Source organism: Hydra viridissima, unplaced genomic scaffold (genome assembly GCF_058129835.1).
Source record: "Hydra viridissima isolate aposymbiotic clone 2 unplaced genomic scaffold, HvirCarnegie_v1 scaffold_3, whole genome shotgun sequence".
Classification (NCBI taxonomy): domain Eukaryota; kingdom Metazoa; phylum Cnidaria; class Hydrozoa; order Anthoathecata; family Hydridae; genus Hydra; species Hydra viridissima.
The window spans coordinates 16,912,840-16,937,490 of NW_028324302.1; the positions used below are offsets into that span (position 1 = coordinate 16,912,840).

At 31.3% G+C, this 24,651-nt stretch overlaps 4 protein-coding genes and 1 long non-coding RNA gene across 6 annotated transcripts; 1 reads left to right on the forward strand and 4 right to left on the reverse strand.

Moving 5' to 3' along the window:
* Nucleotides 1–5,348: 5,348 nt before the first annotated feature.
* LOC145202274 (acetyl-CoA acetyltransferase, mitochondrial-like) lies at nt 5,349–7,995 on the reverse strand. The gene is made up of 10 exons (XM_080075167.2): nt 7,853–7,995; nt 7,615–7,671; nt 7,316–7,529; nt 7,091–7,191; nt 6,858–6,950; nt 6,722–6,772; nt 6,548–6,649; nt 6,256–6,310; nt 5,802–6,070; nt 5,349–5,667 (listed from the first exon to the last, which is right to left on the reverse strand). Exons 1-10 carry the CDS (start codon nt 7,892–7,894, stop codon nt 5,389–5,391), a joined length of 1,263 nt encoding a protein of 420 aa, XP_079931293.2. The 5' UTR covers nt 7,895–7,995; the 3' UTR covers nt 5,349–5,388.
* Nucleotides 7,996–8,022: 27 nt separating this feature from the next.
* On the reverse strand, nt 8,023–11,101 carry LOC145202275 (threonylcarbamoyl-AMP synthase-like). The gene is made up of 4 exons (XM_090082184.1): nt 10,966–11,101; nt 10,187–10,397; nt 8,703–8,937; nt 8,023–8,378 (listed from the first exon to the last, which is right to left on the reverse strand). Exons 1-4 carry the CDS (start codon nt 10,997–10,999, stop codon nt 8,172–8,174), a joined length of 687 nt encoding a protein of 228 aa, XP_089938310.1. The 5' UTR covers nt 11,000–11,101; the 3' UTR covers nt 8,023–8,171.
* Nucleotides 11,102–13,132: 2,031 nt separating this feature from the next.
* Nucleotides 13,133–15,508, reverse strand: LOC145202460 (kelch-like protein 12). Its single transcript, XM_080075411.2, has one exon. The coding sequence runs from the start codon at nt 15,442–15,444 to the stop codon at nt 13,543–13,545; it is 1,902 nt and encodes a 633-aa protein (XP_079931537.2). The 5' UTR covers nt 15,445–15,508; the 3' UTR covers nt 13,133–13,542.
* A 1,892-nt stretch (nt 15,509–17,400) lies between these two features.
* On the reverse strand, nt 17,401–20,303 carry LOC149891220 (uncharacterized). 2 transcript variants are annotated; one of them, XR_016450940.1, is made up of 3 exons: nt 20,221–20,293; nt 19,978–20,107; nt 17,401–18,823 (listed from the first exon to the last, which is right to left on the reverse strand). It is a non-coding gene; the product is annotated as an uncharacterized LOC149891220 (long non-coding RNA). The 2 variants fall into 2 exon arrangements; XR_016450939.1 differs by having other exon boundaries at nt 17,402–18,823; nt 20,225–20,303.
* Nucleotides 20,304–20,397: 94 nt separating this feature from the next.
* Nucleotides 20,398–23,615, forward strand: LOC145197929 (thyrotropin receptor-like). The gene has a single exon (XM_080073967.2). It carries the CDS (start codon nt 20,506–20,508, stop codon nt 23,539–23,541), a length of 3,036 nt encoding a protein of 1,011 aa, XP_079930093.2. The 5' UTR covers nt 20,398–20,505; the 3' UTR covers nt 23,542–23,615.
* The last annotated feature ends 1,036 nt before the right edge of the window (nt 23,616–24,651 follow it).

Below are 24,651 nucleotides of genomic sequence, written 5' to 3' on the forward strand. Positions count from 1 at the left end.
TTTAATACGCGAATAACCATAACTTAACCGGTTTGAAAATTTTGTGTTTTGCGCAAAAATAACTTATCAATGGCAGATTTTCAGCATTTTCAAACAAAATTATATTGATAATTAAAACTTATCATATTTTTGAAACAAAGAGCATTTAATCGATTCGAGTACTTAAGTTTTTCAATACGTTTTCGGACATTCTGATAAGGGTAGCAAGGCAATTAAGGAAATACTGGGAAATTTCGGGCATTGCTTTTAAATAAATAATAATTACAAGAAACATACGCTATATCGAGAAAACAGCACTATGGATTTATGCTATTAGCATATATACTTTTTACAGTTTAGGTAAGAATATGTCATTGTGTTTTTTTTAGTGGGGAGTTATGGAATTGAGGCTGTGACGTAACCGGATGATGCAGATTGAAATTGTTAAAAAAATTGGCTGACGCAATTTTTCTATAATTAATTTATCATCAAGAGATCCATGAATCTAAAATACACCATGATCATTAGAGACTTCAAAAGGCTTTCATAGAGGTGATCAGGTGCTGATCAAGAGTTAAAGCTGACTTCGATCTTAGACAAACAACCCAATACTTATTCAACAACACGTTTTATGCAAAATATATGCAACAATTCTAGCAGCAGTGATTTTAAAGAAGATTTTTCAACGATTACCGGAAGAAACCGCGGTATAAAACCTCACACATCACTGTCAGGTGTGATGAAATCATCCAATTTTATTGCTCATCCAACAAAAAGGGATTTTTTGTGGTTTGATGCGTTTGAAACTTGAAGTTCTCCTTGAGAGAGAGGATCTGGTGGTGGTAGAAAACGATGTGTTTGAAATTTTGTAAAAGAACATCACAGTCAAAATTTCATCAACATCGTGTTATATTTAGTACAGCCGCCAGATTATTTAAACTAAAAAAGAGCAAATCTTCTTATTAAACTGGCTATCAAAAATTCAGATGTTTACTAAATTTCCTGTTACTTATGCAAGATTTAATAGTTGTCATTGTAATACAGCTTAAACCATTTATGTTTGGTCAAAAATCATAGAATAAACAAGTAAAAAAGAGCAAAATATGTTTTGCATCAATAGAGTATCTTAACATTTTGTGAGCATAACATTTTTGGATCGAATTGAAACTGGTTATTTAGTATTGATCCAGCCGAGTCTATCGTTCTCCTCTTGCTGAAGGTGTTTTGAAAAAGAAGTACCTCGAAATGAATAGTAATTTTTTTAACTTTTTAAGTAAATATGAATGCGAAGTTTTACGACTTAGTATAAAATTTTTACAAGTATTTTTTAATTTTATACGAAGTTTTCAAAGAGTTTACGATTTCATGCAAAGTTTTATGAGAACTTTTATTTTTAGTTTTTGTTTCAGTACCCTACAGAAAGATCACTGGCCCTTGTGCTACCATTAGAATTCTGTCCAGATGATGCTCCTTGACATCGACCATCTCCGAAGTGTGCTGCTTGCTTTCAGGGCTGACAAAAAGGAGTGGATCATACCCATTCCTACGGATGAACAAATTGCGCTAATTGCAACCATTCTTCCACTCCTGATAACATTTTGAATTATCTCTAAGTCAACGTCAGGTGATAAGAAAATTACAATGGATAGAGCACTGACAGCCATTGTTCATCTTGTGGATAGGTGTGCTTCTCCAAGGGTCAAAGAAATTAGAAAGAATAGTGTCACTGGAGTAAGTCCTTTCATGGTTGAGCTCATTGCAGAACTCGAGAAAAGATTCCCAAGAGGGGCTGTGACATTATGTCTTATGCTTTAAGTTGCCTGCTACACCCCTTCTTGTAAGGCCAACAAATGTATGCTTATTGTGACAGGGATGAGTTCTTTGAGAAGTTGAAAGTCAGTCTATTGTGACAGGGATGAGTTCTTTGAGAAGTTGAAAGTTTTTGTCATCTAGTCAGTCCTACAACAGCAGACTAGATGACAAAACAGCAAGGTACAATGTCTCAGATGAGATCACCCATAAGCTTCTTATTAAATGATGATGGGGAGACTGAATTCCGGAAGGCAGCAGCAGAGGCAATCACTATTAAGTATAATGTTAAGTAAATTTGTTAAATATTAGTTAAATATACTTCTACATTAACCTTAATGCAGTTGAACAAACAAACTCGTAAAACTTTCAATATGTGAATACGAAGTCATAGGGGGGCGGGGAGAAAGGGTCAAAGTTATACGAATTTTTAAAAAATCATTTGCAGTTACACGACTTTAGATTAAAGTTTGCAAAGTTTGCTAAATATTTATGATCCTTCGTTCCTTTTTAGATTGTGTCCTGCCAATTCAGGCAGACAAATGCTAAGGCTGAAGGGGCTCCGACCACCGTCAAGTGGGCAATATTTAGAGAAACAACTGTGATAGATTCAAAGGTTGATGTCCTTGACTAGTGCAGGACACATCGCAGTGAGACGCCCATCTTGGCAGGACTTGCACGAAAGTATTATTGTCTACCAGCCTCAAGATGAGTAGGCCTTCAGTGAAGCTAGACAGGTGGTCCACGAAAAGAGATACAGGTTGTCTCCAGAAACCACTGAGAAGTTGGTCTTCATCAAAGAGAACTTTGATCTGTTAAACTCCCTCGTATCAGTTTGGGGGTACCGCACCATGGAAGAGCAAATGGCAGCTAGACCTGATCCAGACAGTGATTAAAATGATGACGATGATGACTCAGATAATGTTGGTGATAATGATACCGCTACACCAAAAATGAAACGGAGACCAATCCCCAGGATTTTTGAACTGGAAAGGTAAAACTGACATCATTTAGGCTCCCCTGGGCCAGGAACTAGCACAAAAAAGTGAGAATGGAAGGCTGGAAGCGGACAACTAAATATTCAATACCAAGGTAGCATGCTAGGGTTATTTTAGATTAGATAATCGATAATATGCAAATAATTTTTTCACATGTTTAAGGAATAGAGTTTTTGAAATCTGAAATAATTATTAAATAAATGCAAGGGTCTTATGTTATATATATTCTGTATTTCTGTAATGTTACTCTGGTATATGCTTCAACTTTTTATCATTTAGCAATTAGGGTTTGGAAGGGCAGAGACTACTAGCATATTCCACACTAGTTTTCACTTCACTTCACTTTAAACCATGCCTTTGAAACTGAATATAGGTAGCTTCTCATTGATTGTGATTTTTTCCAAATCTGAAGGATAGAGTAGGAATCTAGGAGAATAGAATAGAATGGAAGAGTATAATAATACTAGCACAGCCACATACTAGTTAAATTTAAAATATAGCTTATAGAACTTGAAATAAAGTGATTGAACTTGAACTAAAAGTCCTTGAGCTTAAAATCTGAACGAAGCCACGTGACGTTCGTTTGTTTACTTTTCGTACGCACTCGTTTCGTTACTCTAACGATTTCGAAAATAGTTATATTTTCGGTAGCAAATTTGAAATTCGTAAGAAACTTTAAACAATTTTGAAACACGCGACTTTCGAATTTATACAACTTTTTACGATTTTGAAAACCGCGAAAATATATTTTATTCGAAGTAATGCGGTTTTGAAAACAATCTAATTGAATTTTATACAACTTTTAAAGATTTTGAAACATGTTCACACACAATTTTTAGCGACGTCGAAGCTTTATCATTCTTCTTGTTGGCATTAGTAAGACAGATCATCTGAAACAATGTATTTAATGATAAAAGATAATTTTTCTCTTTAAATAGGCAGGGTATTAAATAAAATTTATATAAAAATATTTTTTTATATGAACTTTATTTAATACCCACTCCCTTGTTATCCTGACTATGCTAAAAGATTTCATAAAGATGGAGTAATGCAATTTCTTCAAGACACAGTTTGATTTTTGTTCAAAAAACATTCCATAACGTGTCGTCGTGAATGTGCATTGTTTTAGTGATTAAATCAGGCGAACTGAGTTCTTATTTTCTGCCTTCATACGTTGTGCTGTTTCTAGAGTTCAAATAAAAGTTTGTTCCACTTTGACTTATTTGAAAGCCGAGCTGTAAAGCAATACGAGTACGAATAAAACCAATATTTTGAAGGTCGTTTTTGGGATAGTAATTTGAGTAAATGAAATTTAAAAGTTAACTTGACAATAAAAGTTATTGTCAATTGCGTATTGCGTATTAGAAATGTTAACAACTGTATGTTTTTCAAGTACGAATATAAGATTCAGCTTTAGGCCATTGATATGTTAAACTACATAATTTTAAAATATAGTATAAACATATTGTATTACCTTGCAACTTTTCGTTCAAGTCACTCAACGTTTTTGTACTTCTGATAACAGTATTTCTTCTTTTTTCAAGAGCTGTAAAGAGCAATCCTACAAATAGGCTTCCCGCCAACAAATTTGGAATTTTTTACGTTTTTTTTTTTTACTACAAATAGTTTTCAGTACATCTTGTAGACTCTTTTCAAATCGTAAACGACTGAAAATCTTTCTAGCTGTTGGCGTTGAATCACATAGCTCTTTTAAGGTTTTCCGCCAAATAATTTGGAATTTTTGGTTTTTAATTATTGAATCTTCTACTACTTTAATAATTTTTTTCAAAATTTTTTAAAATATCAACTGTCCACATTCTTTTTCTCCTCATCAAACCAACCAAATCTCCTTTTATCAAAGTAATTTCTAATTTTAATACGTGAGCTTTTTTCCTGCTGTAAAGGTTGTAAATTTGAATCTTCAGCCCTTGATGAAGTCGCTTGAGATTCTTCGGCTACTAAAATCATTATAACCTGTTTTGTAAGACATTTCCTTCAATTTTAGAACCTATTAATAATAAGTAGTAAACTAATTCTAAATTTTCTAAATTAGAAAATCACTTCAAATAGTTTAAAGTAACAAAGTGACATGTGCCAGATTTCTTTAAGCGTTATTAGGAGAACCCCTAAAAAATTACTTAGCAGGATCTTTATGAATTATTTCTATAAAAAACCAATCAGAGAGACTTTTTATGATGTTCGTTGAAAAACTTATTTAGTTTAAATAAAAAGTTTGAACTTTTTTTAAATCCATAACTACTTCTTAACTTTTAAGAACTATTTTTAAATTGCTTAACTTTTCTAGGTAACTCAAATTTACATTGAGTCCCCACTTCTTTAAATATTTTCGTCAGTTTCATCGTTTTGCTAATATAAACCCCCAAGAGAGGGTCAAAAACGCGTATCATTTGAATTTTTACAACCTACTAGTATAAGTATAAATTCACTCATGATTCAATTATCAAAATTTGTCTTACGAAGACATACTGGATAAACTTTGTCTTATAAAGACAGATTGTATAAAGTTTGTCTTACGAAACTTTGTCTGACAGAATCTAAACGTGGGATTAAAAATTATATTTTCTATTACCATTTTCATCATTTATAATTTTTTGATTACGATGGCCGAAGATCCACCGCCTCCATTACATATAGCAGCTACACCGCATTCTCCGCTTTTTAAACTATGCACTAAATGAGCTACTATACGACATCCCGACATTCCGATGGGATGGCCAATAGACACAGCACCACCATGTATATTTACTTTAGACGCGTCTAATGAAAGTTCTTTAATATTTGCGAGCACGACTGAGCTAAAAGCTTCATTGATTTCAATCATAGCCATGTCTTTGATTAATAGACCAGAGTTTTTTAGGGCCTAAAAAATAATAAATCCAAAAGCATGCTTCTCTAATTGATAAGTTAATTTTGACAGGGTTAAATTTTAATATCTCACTTTCAAAAGCTTGCCTTAAGCTTTGCTAAATTATGATTATAAAAAAATACACACACCTTCGGAATAGCTAAAGCTGGTGCAATTGAAAAATCTACCGGAGCGCAAGCAGCATCAGCGAAACCTAACACCACCGCCAGAGGTGAAGAAGAATGCTTTTTTAGAGCAAGCTCTGACATAAGAACCATGGCTGCGGCACCATCGTTTAAAGTACTTGCATTTGCAGCAGTGATGGTACCGTCCTTTTTAAATACAGGGCGCAAAGTTGGCACTTTTTCAAAGTTCACCCGAGTAAATTCTTCATCTACTGAAACAATTGTGGGCGGGCCTGATGAGTAAAAGACAAAGATTGATAAAGATGATGATAATGATATGATAAAAATTAAATGTAATAGAAAACAACTAATGCTGCATAAAAATATGAAAATTGGTCATCAAGTGTTTATATGTTGAACTTAACCTTAAAAGTTTTCCAATCAAAATGTTTTGAAGGGAGATTTATTCTAAAAATACCTTTCTTTTTAGATGGTACAGAGACAGAAATAACTTCTTTGTCAAATACACCACTCTATGTGAGATTAAAAAAGATTTAAATATTTACATTAAGTATTTAGTTAACATTAAAATGTGTAAAAGTATTTAATGATTGTATTTTTTTCTTGCAAAACAAAAATATTAAAAAAATTTAACGAAAATATAATCTATTTATATATATATTATATTGATATATTCATGTTAAATTATTATATTTATTTTAAAAACCTCTAAGAGAATGACATAAAGAGTTACTGAATGTAAAACTTACCTCCCATGCAGCTTTGCTCTTAGTATAAGATGAAATAGCATAGGCATCTTGTTCCTCACGACTTATTGAATATTTTGAAACTGTACCTTCTGCACACAGACCCTAGAAAAAAAGAAAAACTTTAAAAAAGGAAAATAAAAAAAAAGGTTTTATTTATCAAAAAACCATTCTTACCATGTGAATTTTGTCATATACATCAGTTAAGCCATCAAAAACAATTCCATCCTACAATTCAAACGGCAGCATATCAGAGATTTTACATACTTTACCTAATATGAAATTAATAAACAAAACTTTTCAAAAAACTTACAATCAAAGAATTACCCCCATAGTTAAGAGGCTCACGCTTCAGATAAAATGGCACATTCGACATACTCTCTTGTCCACCTGCAATCATGATGTCCTGGAACAAAGTTTTCTATGAGATTATCTTCAGTCCAACTCAAGCTATTATGTTGTCTCATATCAAATATTATTATTTATTAAAAAAACAATATTATTCCTGCCATAATATCAACTTAAAATTGACTTTTTGATTAATACCTGAGACCCACATATTATGCTTTGTGCTGCCATCATAATTGATTTCATTCCAGAAGCACAGACTTTGTTTATAGTGGTGCAATCAGTGCTCTGTGGTAGACCTTTTATTTAGAATGTTGAAAACAAACCAAAAGATGATATTACCACTCAGCATAAATAACCATTCAACACATTACTGCAACTATTCAACATAATCTTAACTTCCACAAAAAATGATAAGCTTACCAGCTCCTAGTGCAGCTTGACGGGCAGGTGCTTGACCTAAACCTGCAATGCAAACATTTCCCATATAGACTTCTTGTACATCATTTACTGATATGTTAGCTTTTTCAACTGCTCCTTTAATAGCTATTGATCCAAGCTGAGGAGCAGATAATGATGACAAAGAACTTTGGAAAGAACCTATTGGAGTGCGCACTGCACTCACTATGTATGCTACCTAAAGTAGTATATAAAAACTTTGCTATTAAACATAAAAAAAGGATTACCGGACATTAATATAAGTAGAAAAAGGAAATACTTACATTTTTCTTGTAGTTCGAGTGTGAGCAAGAAAATCTTCGTAGAAATGTTTTAGATAGCTTTATTTTTTAAAGGAAACTTTTGATACTTTTGATGAAATGTTTTTACTTTTAAGTGGATCATGAAAATATTTTTAAGTAATCATTACTAAATCGTTTTTAAATCACCTTTTTCTCTTTAAATGATTACATAAACTGATTAGATTATCAAAATTAAAGTAAAACATTATGAAAAAGATACTTCAGTGTTCTTGAACAAATATGACATATAGGATTTAGCCATGTTTAATAAATATTACTTGAGTTGATAACAGAGGTTGATAGACTATTTATTTTTAATTAATTATTAGAATTCTATAAATATAAGTGAAAACTATAGTCTTGAAGAAAAACAAAAAACAAAAGATTATGTTGTTTAATGATGGTTCAATATTTCATGAGAAAAATCAATTACATTAAACTTAGAGTTTTTTAAAAAGTGTAATGTACCAGATACTCAAAATATATATTTTGTACACAGTGACTGAGCAAATCAAAAAACATAGTAAATAGATTCTTCATTAAGTTATGCAATGTCCATTTCTTAAACCATATTTTTTATGCAATATATTAACAACATGATCTAAAGCACAACCCTCACGAATAATTGTAAATTCCCCTTCTTTTGTCAAATCAACTACAGTTGAACCGAGTCTAGATTGTTCACTATTTCCTAGTGTACCACCATCCACAATGAGATCAAGCTTTGACCAGAGCTCTTCAAACTCCTATAACATCGTAATGAATAATAAAAAAAAATTAAATCTGGCAGACTTAAAAATTAAGTTCCCTGTATAATTTTGTCAACTTAGTTTGGTTCTGAAATAGATCCATTCTAAAAATGTTCATTTTTAGATTAAGCATAGTTGAATTGGATATCAAGACAAACATATCATGGCAACTTTAGCTTTTTGGGTTAATTTTTTTAACATATGAGAGCTCCAATTATTAACTTCTTAATCATAAACATATTTTTACATATCTGTTATCTATATTCAATAAAAAAGGTAATTTCTTTTTTAAAAAATTTATAAACTTATATGATGACTTACATTTATATTTAAAGGACTCATTGCAGTAGAAAGGTTAGCACTAGTGAGTGCAATAGGCTGTTGGCATCTTTGAGCAAGTGCTTGAATAAATGAGCATTTAGGAATTCGAATTCCAATACTGTCAGTTGCAGGATTTAAATCAGGGTTCAGTAAAGAAGATCTTTGAAAAACTAATGTCACAGGACCTGGCAACAGATCTTGCAATGCATTGTCTGATATGGTCACTGAACCCCATCTAAATGTTAATTTTCAAAACATCAAATACATAAATGAACAACTTGATAATAGTTAAAATTTACATGAAAAAGTTAAAAAAAACAAAACATCTATAAGAATTTTAATTCAAATACTGATCAAAAGACCTTGTTAGAACATCTTATAGAACTCTGTTAAAGACCAGTCATGTTATATTTCTATTTGAACATTAATTCAAGCTTTAACAGATTGCAAGATAAAAGCTTATAAGTTAGAATAAAAACATTTGACTTTATAACATCTTATATAGTTTTCAAGTTGCAATACTTAAGTTTTTGTGAACTTTAAAAATGGAAGTGTAAAAATTATTGTGTCATAGTTGAGTATGGCTATTTTTAGTCACACTTTCAAATTATTTTTAGAAAAACTGATGTTAAAAAATCAGAACATGAATAAATTCAGACTTATTTCTGAAATTCACAAACAGATTTTGTACAAATACGAGACCTTTAAAGTTTACTCAAAGCAATGATATAATGACATGATTACCTTAAGGCAAACAAAAGTGGATTTGGATTTAGCAACCTACTTCTATTGGTTTTTATTTGAAAAAACAAATTCTTTTTATCCAATTTCATAGATTAGTAATTAGAACATAAAAGCTGACACAAAAACACAAATACATTACTTTCCTTTTTGCTACAGAGAAATAACTTAACAACTACTTAAAATTGTTTATTACTTTTGATGGAAGTCATTTTTCAATCTCACCTGAAAAACTCTTAAACAGTAATTGTAAATAAAAAATTGACCATATACTTAACAAAATGGGACTTTTAGTTTCTAATTTAAGACAGCATGCTTATCTTTATAAAAGATTAAAATCACCTTTATCATTGTAAGTATGTTCAGATTGCCCTAAATCTAACTGCATTAATAAAGAATGCAGTAACTGTAATAGCATTGATTGCAGTGAATGCGATCTCATCAATCGCAGAGTTGGTTGAAGTTGCATGCATCATGACCATTTTGATCATGATTGCACCCATTTCAATACAATGATAAAAAATCTGTAAAGAAAACAACATTTTTTCTGTTTAATGCTAAGAAGTTTTCCACCAATGATTGTATTTTGGGTTAGCTACTTTGAATGCATATCATGACTAAACTCTATCTTTGATTAATTGCACTTTACTTGTTTGTATTTAAAAAGCTCTAAATTTTTTGTCTAGTCAAATAGAAAAAAAGGGAAACATCTGGTTTTTAGAAAAAAATTTATAGCGAGCAACCTTTTAACATCTGCAATTGATCCAACACATATAGCAATTGCTTTGCCTCTATCCCTATGTTTGATATTGTACAGTTTATCAACAGCAGAATTAGATTGAGCAAGGGCTGCAACTCCATAAATGGTATCGGTAGGAACTGCAATAACCTGACCCCTTTTTAATGAAGAAATGGCTTTTTCCACAATGGAATTGAAGTACTCACCAGACTCATCTACAAAGTAAAAAAAACTTAACTTAACAACATTTTTGTAGTTCTTTAGTTAATAATTTTTTTTTTTTGAGTTTAGAATTTTGAATTCCTACAATTTTAAATTATGAAAATTGAGGAAAAAATGAAGCGTTCGATTAGTCAAGGCAAAATCCTATATTCAAACCATTTAAAAATTTTTGTCACACCTTTTACTGCACCAACATGATTATTTAAAAACATGTTATTATAGTTTAACATTAAGCTGTTAGGATTTACACTTCAATACATCTATATTCTCATAATTGAATTATCTATTTCTCAGCATTTTCAAACTTTGCAGAAGTAGTTGTCTTTGTTAATTAAATACAATATATATCCTATGTTCAGTATTACCAGACCAGAAAAAAAATCTTGTTTCAATCGTTTCATAATTTCAAACTTGAACTTATAACTATTTTAAAAACGATAGTTGCAATCGTCGTAGGCAAGCAACGATACATAATTATTACCAATTTGTAACTAACGTTGAACATATATATAAATGCTTTCAAACAGAATTTGTGGCTTTATAAAATTTATAATTATATACCAGTGTCACTTGGTAATTTGAATATAAGTTCCATTTTCAAAAGATTAAATAGCTCTATTAACGTTTAAAGTAAGGGTCTGCGTATCGTTTCATTTCCATATCGTTATCATTCCTATGTGATATCGGGAGAAAAAAATTATCGGAATGATGAGAGTTCCGGTATATACCATAATTTAAACTAACTACAATACCGGTTAATATTTTTGTAACGATATACGTCGTAATCATTCCGATAACTTTTTTTTGCGATATCATATGGGTATGATAACGATATGGAAATGAAACGATACGCAGACGCTTAGTTTAAAGCTATCAACGTAATACCAAATAATTTTCGTGGTATTTTCAGGGGTTTTCGGGAGTAAAGGTTTTTTTTTAATTAGTTACGTGAGAAAAAAAAGCCGTTTTCGAATCAACTTTAATTAGCGGAAATTAACTGGAAAAGATTATTGTTAACGGGGATGAAATAGATCGATTTTGATGGTTTTCTTTTGGTAAATTCAGTTGTGTAATGAAAGATAAAACAGCCGCACAAATAAAATCTAAAATTGTTTTCACAAAAACGGATGGAAGTTCAATTTACACCGATAAAACGATAGTAAATTCAAAAAATATGCTGAATAAAAATTATTGTCTATGCAGGAACAACACCTCATTTAAGAAACAACTTCAGACACATTGAAAGAAAAATGGGTCGAGAAAATCTTTTAAAAGTCATTTTTACATAATTTTAAAAACGAGTTTTAAGAGAGGAAGAGGAGTTTTAAGATGTTTGAGTTAAGCATTCGGGAATATTTATTATGTACTATAAAAATGATAAAGACTGGCAGTAAGAATTAATATAATAAATATTTTGAGCAAGAGATGAAACTTTGTGAAAATCTGTTGCGAAAATACAACAGTGTAAAAATATATATATACTTAATAAATACAACAGGTTAATCCCGGGAAATTTATGTTCATAAACTCCAAAATTAAAAACGCTACTTACTGTGTTCATGGTTTTAACAAAAAACATCTTAAAATTTAGGATTTGATTAAATTTAACTCAAAAACTTCGGAACCTACAGTATAGAAAGCACTTTTGTTACTTACTTGAAAAAGCCTTGATCTCAAGAGATTATTATGAAGACTACACGGGAAATAACAATAATGTTCAATTTTACAAATTTTCATATTCATGTCTTTTTCATTTACATCCATCTACATACTGATGCTGCCTATTACTCCAGATAGTATTCTAGCGAAAAACCGCCGTTATCAGGCATTATAGAGGTGTTGAAAAAGATTTACGATTTTTAACCTTCATAATTTTATAACAATAGTTACGATATAATTATTAAGAATAAAAACCGTAATAAATATAAAATAATTATTTTAAACCTTGATTCAGCTCAAAACTACAAAGATATCTGCTTAGGTTAAGAACTTCTATGATTTATACTATTTTAGTATGATTTTACGTATCTGGAAACGAGATAAAAGCAGTTGCTCTTTAAATTATTGCAACTACGATTACTTTTTTAAATATCGCACAAGGTTATTTAATGCTTTACAACGTCATTTGTTTTACAAGTTATTAATCAAGGGTAGAGGCCCAACGCTCATTGAAATTGTTTGAGAAAAACCAGGGGCTTTCAATCAAGCTTTGCAAAATATTAATATTTTGAAATCAAGTTACATATGGAAACTCCGTGAATTGGCTTAATATATCGAAAATGTGAAACTATCTTTATGAACAAGAGGAATAGTAACTTATTTCGAGGAGATCCTTCTTTGAAATTTTTATAGCAAAAATTTGTTACTTTTATCTTTACAAGTTTAAATAAGAGATTATCTACGTACTACTTGAGGAGGAATAGGAAACCCTTTTTAAAAACTCACGATAAATTCTGGTGTTACTTATGTAAAAAAATTATTTTTTTTGGAAAAGCTTGAAATTTAAAAAATTATCGGAGAAATTTAGAGGGGGACGAAAAACTAATGATTGTTATATAAGATGGTGTCGAAAATAAAGAAAAAAAGATTATGTAATATTGAACGATCCCTAAGGTAACACTTTTTATTAAATCTACTTCAGTAATTTGCAAACTTTTTTAAATATGAACAAAATGAAATTTTTTGGTTTAATTTTTATACCTACAAATACAGGAAAAGCAAAGTTGAATGTTTCTTTTTTTACTAAAGAACCAATTAAAAATGTAAAAACAAATACTGTAAAATATTACAAAATAAATAATAATCAATAGAAAAAAATTATATCAAACAAATACAAAATATAAAATTTGTTAAAAAAACCAACTTATGTATATTTTGACTGTATAAATAAACCACCGTTCATAACTACGTTAATATTACAATTGATATGAAGCCATATAAACAGTGTTTATCAAACAATGAACGAAGAAAAATAGCTCACATGAAGAATATTTAAAATTTCAAGGCATTCAATTTTTAAAACACGACTTCACAAAAAACCAAAAATATAACGTTAAAATTTCAATCAGCAAGAAATTTCAAAGAAATGCTTTTTTTAAGTTTGTGCATTTTTAATAATGCTAAATTGTAAAGAAATCATTATTCAGAAAAAGAGGTTGTCATACCCTGCAAAACTGCAAGGCGTAACTGAATTGTACAGCACTGCATAGCACTAGTAGTAACTGGCAATGAACTAATTTTACTCCATCGATCTTTGGTAGTATCATAAATTTCAGCAGAATTTAGACAATCACCATCTCTACTGATGCCTCCAATAACATAAAAACTTGTCTCACTTACAGCAATTCCACTCATTGAACGTGGGGTACCTGAGTATTGTGCAGAAGACCATTCTTTAGTAATTGTATTATATAAATCCATACCTTTATTTACCCCTAACAGTTCACTTTGCCCACCAACTAGGTAAATTATATGATTAAGATACACTGCACAAGCATGTGCCCTTTTTGTCAACAGTTCTGTACTGTAACTCCAAGAGTCAGATTCTCTTCTATAAATTTCCATAGTATTGAGATATTCCCACTGGGTATTAATACCAGAGCCTGACTTACGAATTCCTCCGATTGCAAACATGAATTTTTCATTTGCAACTACAGATAATGCTCCTCGAGGGCAATTGAGATTGGCAACACGTTGCCAAGCATTATTACAAGAACTATATCGAAAAACAATATCAACAGATCCCACACTTGAAAGACCACCAACACAGTATATTTGACCTTCAAAAACACAAACCCCTATAGAAGCAACTTGATATGGTAATGAGGCAACTTCATCCCATTTGTTATATGTAGGATCAAACTTCAAAACAGATGACAACAGTTTTGTTGATTCATTTCGACCTCCAATTACATAAAGAAATCCTTCACAAGATACAACAGAATGAGCATATCTTGCTTTTGGTAATGGAGTTAGTGGAAACCACTTATAGTTTGAGGTAATATAAGTAAATACATCTTTGGTTGGTTTATCACCTTGCCAACCACCTACACACACAACCCCCCAAACAACTCCCATAAATTTTCTTGGATGTGTCAGCTTTGGATCTATATTATTGCGCTTTGAATTAGGCAGATGATAATTCTTACCATCAGTAATAATGTTTAAGCATAAAGAACTTTTATTCACAAATTCATCTTTTTCTATGATTTCTGTTAGATAAGCTGGTGAGATTAAAGGAAAACGTATTTCATGCAGGAGATCAACTAAATACCCTTCTTTCTCTTTTTCATTTCCTCTATTAGATTTAGCCCAACTCAAGACAGCTTCGAGAACCTCTTCTTCTTTTATTACTCGTATATCTTCACTTTTAATAAACTGATGAACCATTTCAAATGGTATGTTTTTAAACCCAGTTGTTTTTGAAACAATAACAAAATTATCCATTATCAATTTTTCAGCTGATTGAGTCAATGATTTACAATTGTGTTTATCAGCTAAAATTAATATTTCTGCAGCACTTGCAGGACTTAACTTTTGTTCTAAATAATCAACAGTCATCTCCTTTAAACTTTGCAACTGTAAAAAGTTAGCTGTCGCAACAAGTTGTCGAACGTTACCATCATGAATACATGCCTCACCGGTATAAGCAAAATGTAAAATATCATCCATTATTTGCCCAGTTAAGTTTCTCAATGTGATTTTGCTGTCCTCGGGCTTTGTAAGCTGCGCAAAGATATTCTTGAAAAATGGACTTGTAGCAGAAAGTACATTTTTATGCACAGGTAGTTCCATATCATCTACAACTATGGTTGCATCACACATTATCCCTTGTTTACGAAAAACCTCCATTTGCTTCATTAGGGTACTACAGTAATTTGCAAGGACTTCAATAGCGATAGCATCACCCCATTCGTCATCTTCATTTTCTTCTCCGAATGAATTTTTGTGCTTTTCTTCTTTTTGCTTAACAACATCCTCAGGCTCAGCTCCAAGTACATCATCCCAATCATCAGATAATGTTTCTTCATCCGAAGCCATTTTATTAGGAATAAAAATTTTTTTTTAAACTATCGAGACAAAAATCGCCGCTTAATTTTTATGATCAAAGTAAGGTTTTTACCTAAAAATTTTCTTATATGAGTTGTTTATGTTGTTAAGCCTGTCCCATCTCGCTGTGCATAGGAACGTGCTTTAAGACCTTCTAAAACATCTACAGAATTTTTTTCTTTTGATTAAAATCAGAAAACAGTACTCATTCCAAAAATGTAAAAAAACAACTTTTTTTATTAGGGGCCTTGGGAGAAATCAAGTATTTTAGGGGAGTTTCGTTGTTCAAGAGATATAATAATCAAAAAAAAAAAAAAAAAAAAAAAACTTGCTCTAAGACCTTGCAACACATTTTGGAGATGTGTTGCAAGGTCTTAGAGCAAGTCCATACTCAAGTTGGTCTGTGTCCTAATGTATTTTTATTTGGGTATTGTTGCAGGAAACTGCGAGTATTCTTGAAAGCAACTGAGAATTCTTCGTATCAATTGATAATTTGTGTATTCGTAACGTAACGGTAAAATGTTAAAATAAAAGTGACAATAAATAACTTGATGAATTTAAAAACTATAATCATGAAGTTATTCACAATGTTATCGAATTTTCTTTATTTACTTATTCAACAATAGTTTAATAAATAATTAAAGACAGATATTGTGCGAACAAAACTTTATTATCAGTTGTCATAGTTAATTCAGATGCAAGTGAATGAATTACGTCATTTTGTCACTTAAATATAGTTTCTTTACATCAAACTATAAATGGTTGTCCAAAGTTGAATCATTTAGTTGATAAAGATTCATGTAAGTTTTAAGCATTTGTTCAACAATTATCGCCAGAGCTGGAACGTTCCCTTTGTCCTTTGACTAAACTTTGTGTAGCTAAGAACAAAGTCAAGTCTATTATCCTTTTCAAAGCAATTTCCACAGGTAAAAATTCTCGATAAGACTGATTGTGCTCTAAACCAGTTGGCGTTTCAGTCTCGATAATCGATATTCAGAATTGATATCTGATATGAACGTTAAAGCTATGTGTTGATCATTAAATACTTGCTTGTTTTCAGCAGGATCCTCGTTTATTTGAGGTGTCGGTTATAGTTTAGGCAAAAATGCTGTTATCTTATTACGTTTTTTTACGTCAAACTTTTGGCAACCTTTGTTTAACAAATTACGCCTTGATGTGCCATTTAACTTGTCAAATGCTTTCCGTTTATTAGATTTACGAGATGATTCTATGGTTTTGACATGAATTTTAATTGAGTACGGATTGGTATAATGTTGCTAAGACCGGGAAGGTAGACAAGAAGAGGTCAAGCCTCATTATATATATATAGATGCGTCTATATATTTTAAATATTCCCACTCGAAGTAAAGTTTCTGCAAAAAACCTTCGCCTAAACCTTGATTTTTAGGTAAAAATACCAAACATTTATTCTTTTAATTCGAAACCGAACCAAATTACATCATAAAATTAAAAGTACTCGAACCGAACCCACGTTACAAAGAACCCGAACCAAACTACAGCATAAAATTTTGGTTCTTTCCCACATTTAACAAAAGGGTGATCAATTGATCAATCTAAAAATTACAAAAATAAAAACATTTTTTTTCAATTTTTTTTTATTAAAATATGTTTCGTTTGGCACATATAATCAATATATATGTTTCGTTTAACATACATTCGTGAAAATTTCAAATTTCCCCTATATAAAGCTAATTTTTTTATTGGACGAGCATCATAAACTTGGGAAACAGTAATAATAAATCAGTGTTAATGATATTATCGTTAACAATAACGGTAATAATCTTAATAGCGTTTACGAAAAAGCGAAAAAAGAATAGAGCGTTATTCAGTGTTTTTGCCTTTATTTTGATTGGTTCTTGAAAATTTAATGGATTCAAGTACCTAATATTAAAAGCCTAAACATCTAAACTATAAAAATTTTCCTGATGAGAAAATCAAGGAATTAAAATCTTTCATGATCGTCCGAGAAAAAAAGATTAATTTAAAACTTATGGTAGTAACCTAAATTTGTAAAAGCAGTCAAATCATTTTTTCGTCCTCTGGCTGATTAGACAAACAAAAATTATATAGTTAATCATTATTGAATTCTTTTAGACCATTAATTAAATTAATTTATTTGATAAAATTTTCATAAAATTTTTCTAAAAAAAGTTTTATAAAATTAACAATAGATAATTTTTTAAAACAATTTAAACTCTTTATGCGTTTCAGATAAAATTTCTACTATACAATGTGTACAAACAAATACTGATTATTCAGTCAAATATAAAATAAAAAAGTTTCCAATGTAAAACTCAAATATAAAATAAAGGTTTTTTAAGAGGAATCGAGAGTTCTTTTAAATGTTTGCTGTTATAATCAGTAAGACATCGGTGTAGATTTCGTAAATATTCTGGGTGATCTACAGGTCTCTCGTACTTTCCCAGTGTGCCCTGAAGCTGTGATGAAGTGCTTCTATGGCCGGCTCACTGTTTTTGCTAAAAGATTCCTTCCTACGACTAATGTGAATTATTCAGCATGAACTTTTGTAGCCACACTTGCATTTGACAAAGCAAGGAACTTATTTTGAAATTGTTGTCTGTAGGAGCTTCGGTCGGTGAATATGGAGGATATGGGAGCAGGTCTCATCCCTTATTGGCGATCAATCCAACAACACGACGTTCAACATGAGGACGGGCGTTATCGTAGTGGAAGACGGTATGGTTCTTTTTTCGTGGCCGTTTTGCTTCGATTGAAGCGTGAAGGCGGTCAAGTTGAACATGATAGACGTCGCTCTTAATGTTGAACAGCCGCTTGTCATTCATCTGCGTTGTTAAACTTTGAGTGAAACACCTCGTGATACGCAAACCTTCTTTGTATTAACGTTTTTGAACAACAACCACGATGCATCCCCAGTAACAAGATTTTTCAAAGATGGTGTTTTTTTCATTTCGATGCAGTAAATAGGTAAAGATGCGCATACGTTCTGCTTTGTTGTTGTCGGAAAGCTCGTGAGGGACCCATCCAGAAAGTTTCCACACCTATCTGAGCTTCTTGAGACTACGGACGATTGTTAAGTGGTTGACATAGAAGTTTTCAGCAAGCATTCGTGCTGTCAAGCTTTTGTCCACTTCCACTGCTACCTGTGCGTCAAAATCTGATGGCCAACCCCTTCCTTCTTCATCTGCAAGGTTTGTGTTGCCCGTTTTAAACCTCTTAAACTATCTTTCAACTTGCCTCTTGCTAATTTTTCCCTCGTTGAAAAGTTAGTTAAGATCGCGAAGTGACTCAACCACCTTCCAACCTTTCTCTAAGTGGTTGTGGATAATATGGCGAATATGAAGAAGATTTTTGGTACACATTTTTGTTACTGAAAGAAAGGAGATTATTTTTATGAAAAAATAATAAACAAAACTCTCATTTCTTCAAGAAAAAAATGGCGCGAAGAAAAGCCGCAATAATTATGCACCAACCCAATATATTTCTTTAACCGCAGTAGCAGTTTCCAAATAATGAAGTCAAATAATAGTTTTAAGAAGACGTTAAATATTTTTTTAAATTTCTAATCATCTAATTGCAAATCATTACATAACAAAAGTACCAAACTTCAGCTTAAGTGTCATTTAGAAACTTATCAGTTCTTAACTTCAAGTTTTAAGATTATCAACTACATTTTCTGATAGGAGGAACTAAACAGATGAGGTTTCAGTGTATTACTTTAATTCAGTAAACGTAGTTGAGCAACCGTACGGTAATGTGTATTATGCAAGTCATGCACCAATAATAGAATCTTGATTGTTTGAAAAAAGAAGAGTTAATTTCGAGGTATTCTGCTTACATTAATAAGATTTGTTGAGAACCAAACAGACATTGGCACTTAACGCACTTGAGAGTCATTGTCAGCTTAATAGAGATCGTTTGAGAAAAAAATTTTGATTCGTGAGATTTTGTTTTTTAAGAATGCCTAAATAAACTACTTAATTTTCGTAGGCTGCAGATGCATTCAAGCTGTCAATGCTAGTTTTGAAGGTTTTTGACAGTGAGGATGTTACTAGTTGAGGTTTTTTTGATTTAATCAGGGCTACACAATAGAAAGTATAAAATAAATATTTTTCAAGTTGAATTTGTAGTAATTCTCCTCAAGTAGCAAAAGTATTTTTAGGTTATTTAGTTTGTGATGTCATCCACCCGATCAAATGTTATTTTTATCACCATGATTAAAAATAATTTTCCAAGCATTTTTTTTTTACACCGCCGTTCTTTATTTTTCCCGCTTTCTCTTTATTTATTTTACCAAAGAGGGAAAAAATAAAAAGGTGTGATGATGGAACAAAAAAAAACATCTTTCGTTCACAGAAGAAATCTAAGATCCAACGCATAAAGATGTTAAGAATTTTGCAGTAGGAGGTAATGCAAAAAAAATGCTAGGCGTGATTTCATCAGGTTTGATTCATTGATTTTGTTTAAAGCTTTTAAAAATCAATAAGAATTAAAACAAAAATAAAAAAAAAAAACAGAGCGAACCCATGTTGTGTCGACAATTGGTCCAGCGTGGGAGGATAATCTATTTTGGTTACTAAACCGTATGTTAACAATCAGAATAAAGATATCTGTTGATGTTAAAACGGATAACAGTGATAAAATTGACTTTTCTCTAAGAAATCAACAATAACATATTCTTTTATAGTAAAATAATTGTTTCTTTTCATTGACACTGCCTAATTATTACCAGTCAAAAATTTTTGTAATCATTTAAACAAGACTTACTTACACTTTTTGCTTTTAAAACAAAGCGCTAAAATAGTTCACGTCCGCGTGACTACTTTTTAATTTGCTCCTCACACAAAAAGATTTATGAATGCATTTTCATTCTTAATTAAATAAAACTCTGGAACTTACGTTAATGTTTATTTAAAGGATAACCTTTTTATTTACGTTTTTATTTTCATGTTTAACAACTTCCGCTCAAAAACAAAGTTACACAAAAATAGTTGCCTAAAATGAAACAGATGAGTGTAGTACGATTTATAAATATCAATAAGCATATTGTAGATGGCAAGTAAACTTGTTTTGATGTTTTTATTAAGTTTGATAGAGGATGGATTGTGCTTAAATTTCTTAGATGTGTGTACGTTAAGCCAGAATTTTTCGGCTTTGAATTGCTCTGGAAAACAACTTCGCGAAGTACCACATGAGTTTCCCACTGAAAAGTATCCGCTCATTAGGGAAATTATTTTAAGCAATAACTCTATATCCTCAATTAATGAAACATGTTTTTCAAAATTCGTAAACATAGAAGTTATAAGATTGATTGACAATAATCTAAGTGAAGAGAAGATTCATAAAAAGTCATTCTATGGGTTAAATAAACTCCGCAGTCTTCATTTTGATAATAATAACTTCAAAGCAGTTCCAAACCACTTGATCTTGGCTCAAAAGAGTGTAAATGAACTTGAAATTAACGGGAATGAAATAGTTCATATTGACATATTGTCGTGGCGTTCTTTTTCTTATTTGAAGAAACTTGGTCTACAAAATAATAAAATTAAGAATATTAATGACGATGCTTTTAAATACTTAAGCAAAAGATTGAATGATCTAAACCTCCGCGGCAACAAACTCTTAAAATTACCCAAATCTTTGAGGAGCCTTTCTAATCTTCAACATCTTGACATAAGAGATAACAATTTGAAGAGTTTGAGCGAAAATCAATTTTCAGGCATGTATAATCTGAAAGAGTTGCATATCTTTAATGAGGATGAAATCCATTTTGAGTTATTAAACATGATAGATGTGCACAAAAATACCTTCAGGTATATGCCTGCTTTACAAACTCTTTTTCTTCATTATCCAAACTGCATTCTTAAAGAGTTTCCAGACTTAGAAGGTAGTTTCAACATTGAGCGATTGAGTATTCGAAACATCACGGGTTTGCATATTCCTTCAAACTTTTGTGACAAAATGAAGAAATTACATTCAATTTATGTGAATAATAGTACCATGAATAATTTTCCTTCGCTTAACAACTGTGCTGCTCTACGAAACATTGACTTCACAGCCAACCAAATCAAGTATATTACAAATACTGCGTTTAGTAGTTTACCGTTAATAGAAAATATAGAGATTTTGGAAAGCAATAATGGGATTTTATCGATTGGATTAAATGCATTCAGTGGCTTGCCATCGCTTAAAGAATTAAAAATATCTAATTTTGATCTTAAAAATTTTCCTAACCTCACTGGAACAAACTCGTTACAGCGTTTATCTTTGAAATTTTGTAAAATAAGAGCTATTCCAAGAAACTTTTGCAGCAACATGAAGAATTTAGAAACAGCAGATTTTTCTGGCAATAACATTATGAAATTGCCAGATTTCACAAACTGTACAAGCTTAAAAGCATTACACGTTAACAAAAACCAAATAACTTCCATTGATAGACAATTTCAAAACTCCTATAAGCTTGAAGTTGTGGACCTAAATGATAATCATATATCTATAATTGAAGAAAATGCATTTAGCAGTAGTAGAGAAATTAAAGAAATTAATCTTTCGCATAATCTTATTGCCAATATCCACGATGATATATTTCAAAACATAAAAAGCTTAAAGCTCATAGATTTATCTTTTAACAAGCTTGTTAATATTCCTCCAAATGGTTTAAAGTCTGTACTTTCGATAAAAGTTACAGGAAACAAAGGTCTAATACATTTCTTAACTCGCAAGGAACTTCCAAATGCAATGCAGTTAGATCTTGTTTATCCTTACCATTGTTGTTTTTTTGCCAACAAATTCCAAAAACCTGAAAAAAAAGAATACATATCAAGTTCTCTTGAAAATTATTCCCTTGAAACAAATGTGGAGGAAATGCTGCGCTTTTATAATAACCACACGAAGCTAATCTTTGAAGAAGCGGTTCATGATTTACCCGATCACTCGCCATTAGCAGAACCTTACTGCATCCCAACTCCAAATGATTTTTACCCGTGCGAAGATCTTTTTGGTAAGAACTGGTTACGCGCATGCGTATGGGTTGCATTTTTAATGGCTCTTTTTGGAAACCTAAGCGTTATCTTTGGATTAGCTCTTAACTTTAAGAAACTCGATATTCCACAATATCTTGTGCTAAATCTTGCATTTGCCGACTTATTTCTCGCTATTTACCTAGGATTTCTGGCATTTGTGGACGTCATTACTTTTGGAGATTTCCGGTCTCATGCGTTAGAATGGCAGTTTAGTGCAAACTGCAATGCTGCAGGTTTCTTAGCAACATTTGCCAGTGAACTTTCAGTTTACACGTTAGTTATCATAACGATAGAGCGTTTTACAACTATAAAATATTCAATGCATTATGAAAAGCGAATGACGAAACAACAAACGGCTATTATCATAACGGCTGGTTGGATATTTTCATTTACCTTAGCAACGCTACCGCTTTTACAGTTTGGTGATATAAGGTTTAATGATTACACAAAGTATAGCGTTTGTCTGCCTTTTGAAACTGAAGGAATACTTTCAAAAGGATACGTTACATTTATAATATGTTTTAATTTAATTGCGTTTTTAGTAATATTAATTTGCTACATCAGAATTTACTGCTATATTCATGATTCAAACGCTTGGAACTCTCGAGATTCACGTACCGCAAGAAGAATGGCAATATTAGTTGCGACAGACTTTCTATGTTGGTTTCCAATAGCGCTGTTTTCAATCTCAGCTATTTTTCAAAAATCTTTTGTTTATGACTTGTGGGTTTCTAAAGTACTTACTATATTTGTGTTTCCGATCAACGCTTGCACGAATCCATTCTTGTACGCGATACTAACAAAGAAGTTTAGACAGGAAGTGAAGAAAGCATTTCAAAAATTTAAACATTATTCTCCTCAGTATGAGAGAGAAAATCGACTGTCTTCACGAATGTCAGTGATGTTGACAACGATAGGTTTTTCTCTATCTGTGCATCGTGGTTCTACGTGCTCCTTTTTATATTCAAGGCGCGGTTCTGTAAAAAATGAGGATTTTAAAGCAACCATGCAAGCTCTAAAGCTATTACAACTCCAAACTGACAAAGAGTACTATTCTGATGAGTAATTATTTCAGCTGTTAATATCTATAAACCTATAATTTATAATAAAACAACATTTTAAAAAGATTTTTTTAAAAAATTCAATCTTCTACTTTCCTATTTTTCACATTCGCTGACGACGTGTCGATATTCCATAACCTCAATCTTCATAAAACAAAGTGGTATTGGAAGATGAGAGAGTTATATAATACCATATTAGTTAGTGATCAAAATTTGTTGATTTGGGCCTAAATTACTGCGTGAGCTTTTTTTTGTGAAGGCAGACGGCGGGACGGTGACAACGCCAAAAGGTTTTTGGTATGTGTGAGAGAGAGGGAATGGGGTTAAGGTAAAGGGGATGGAAGTCACGAAAAGATTAAAACACCACACTTTATACAATACTTTTTGCTCTTAATTTATTGTGCTATACAGCTTGTTTAGGTTAGTTTTCTAGCAAATTGCCAAAATATTTTGTAAAATTTTAATTAGGATCACTATCATGTGTAAAATAAACATTTGCCTCCTTCTCTAGACTACTTCAAGAAAGAAAGTACCAAGAGTACGGAGGGAACTACATCAAATAAAAAGGAACTTATTAAATTTGAAATGATTTTCATACTTTTTTATTTATAAAAATTGAAAAGGAACTTATTAATGTTGTTAAAAATCATTGAACCTCATAATTTCGATAGTTCAATTTAAACAACCGAACAGTTTAGAATCTCCATGAAAGCATACCTTGCTTCAATTGTGTGTATTCCTGGGTGACTACTTAAAGGGTTTGATTGTAATGAAACAGTGGTAATAGAAGTGTGTCATCTTTGAGTTTCAAAATAAAGAAAAGTGATCCTGTGGACAAAACGACATCTAAACAAAAAAAAAAAATAACACATGACAAAATTTCTGACAAAATGGATCCATTCTAATAAGTTAGTAACAACTCAGTTTGATGTTTCCAGGATGTACGAAATTTACTAAGTCTTCATAAAAATGGAACTTGATGATGGTAATGGTGATGATAGTGATGGTGATGATGATGATTGCAGAGAAGAGTACGAGACATTTTCAATCACGTGAAATCTGTATAAACATGAAAATATTACAGTTATAGCTGAAAGTGCTCCTGGAAGTCCGCA

Bases quoted from the DNA above. Each gene is read 5' to 3' on its own strand.
- LOC145202274 (XM_080075167.2), bottom strand. From the start codon at position 7,894: ATGGCTAAATCCTATATGTCATATTTGTTCAAGAACACTGAA. The intron at 6,773-6,857 runs GTAAGTTTTTTG...TTTGAATTGTAG, and splicing joins ATGGGGGTAATTCTTTGATT to GATGGAATTGTTTTTGATGG. The intron at 5,668-5,801 runs GTGTGTGTATTT...ATTATTTTTTAG, and splicing joins CAGCTTTAGCTATTCCGAAG to GCCCTAAAAAACTCTGGTCT.
- LOC145202275 (XM_090082184.1), bottom strand. From the start codon at position 10,999: ATGGAACTTATATTCAAATTACCAAGTGACACTG. The intron at 10,398-10,965 runs GTATATAATTAT...TTTACTTTGTAG, and splicing joins CAAATTACCAAGTGACACTG to ATGAGTCTGGTGAGTACTTC. The intron at 8,379-8,702 runs GTAAGTCATCAT...ACGATGTTATAG, and splicing joins TGAGTCCTTTAAATATAAAT to GAGTTTGAAGAGCTCTGGTC.
- LOC145202460 (XM_080075411.2), bottom strand. From the start codon at position 15,444: ATGGCTTCGGATGAAGAAACATTATCTGATGATTGGGATGATGTACTT.
- LOC145197929 (XM_080073967.2), top strand. From the start codon at position 20,506: ATGGCAAGTAAACTTGTTTTGATGTTTTTATTAAGTTTGATAGAGGAT.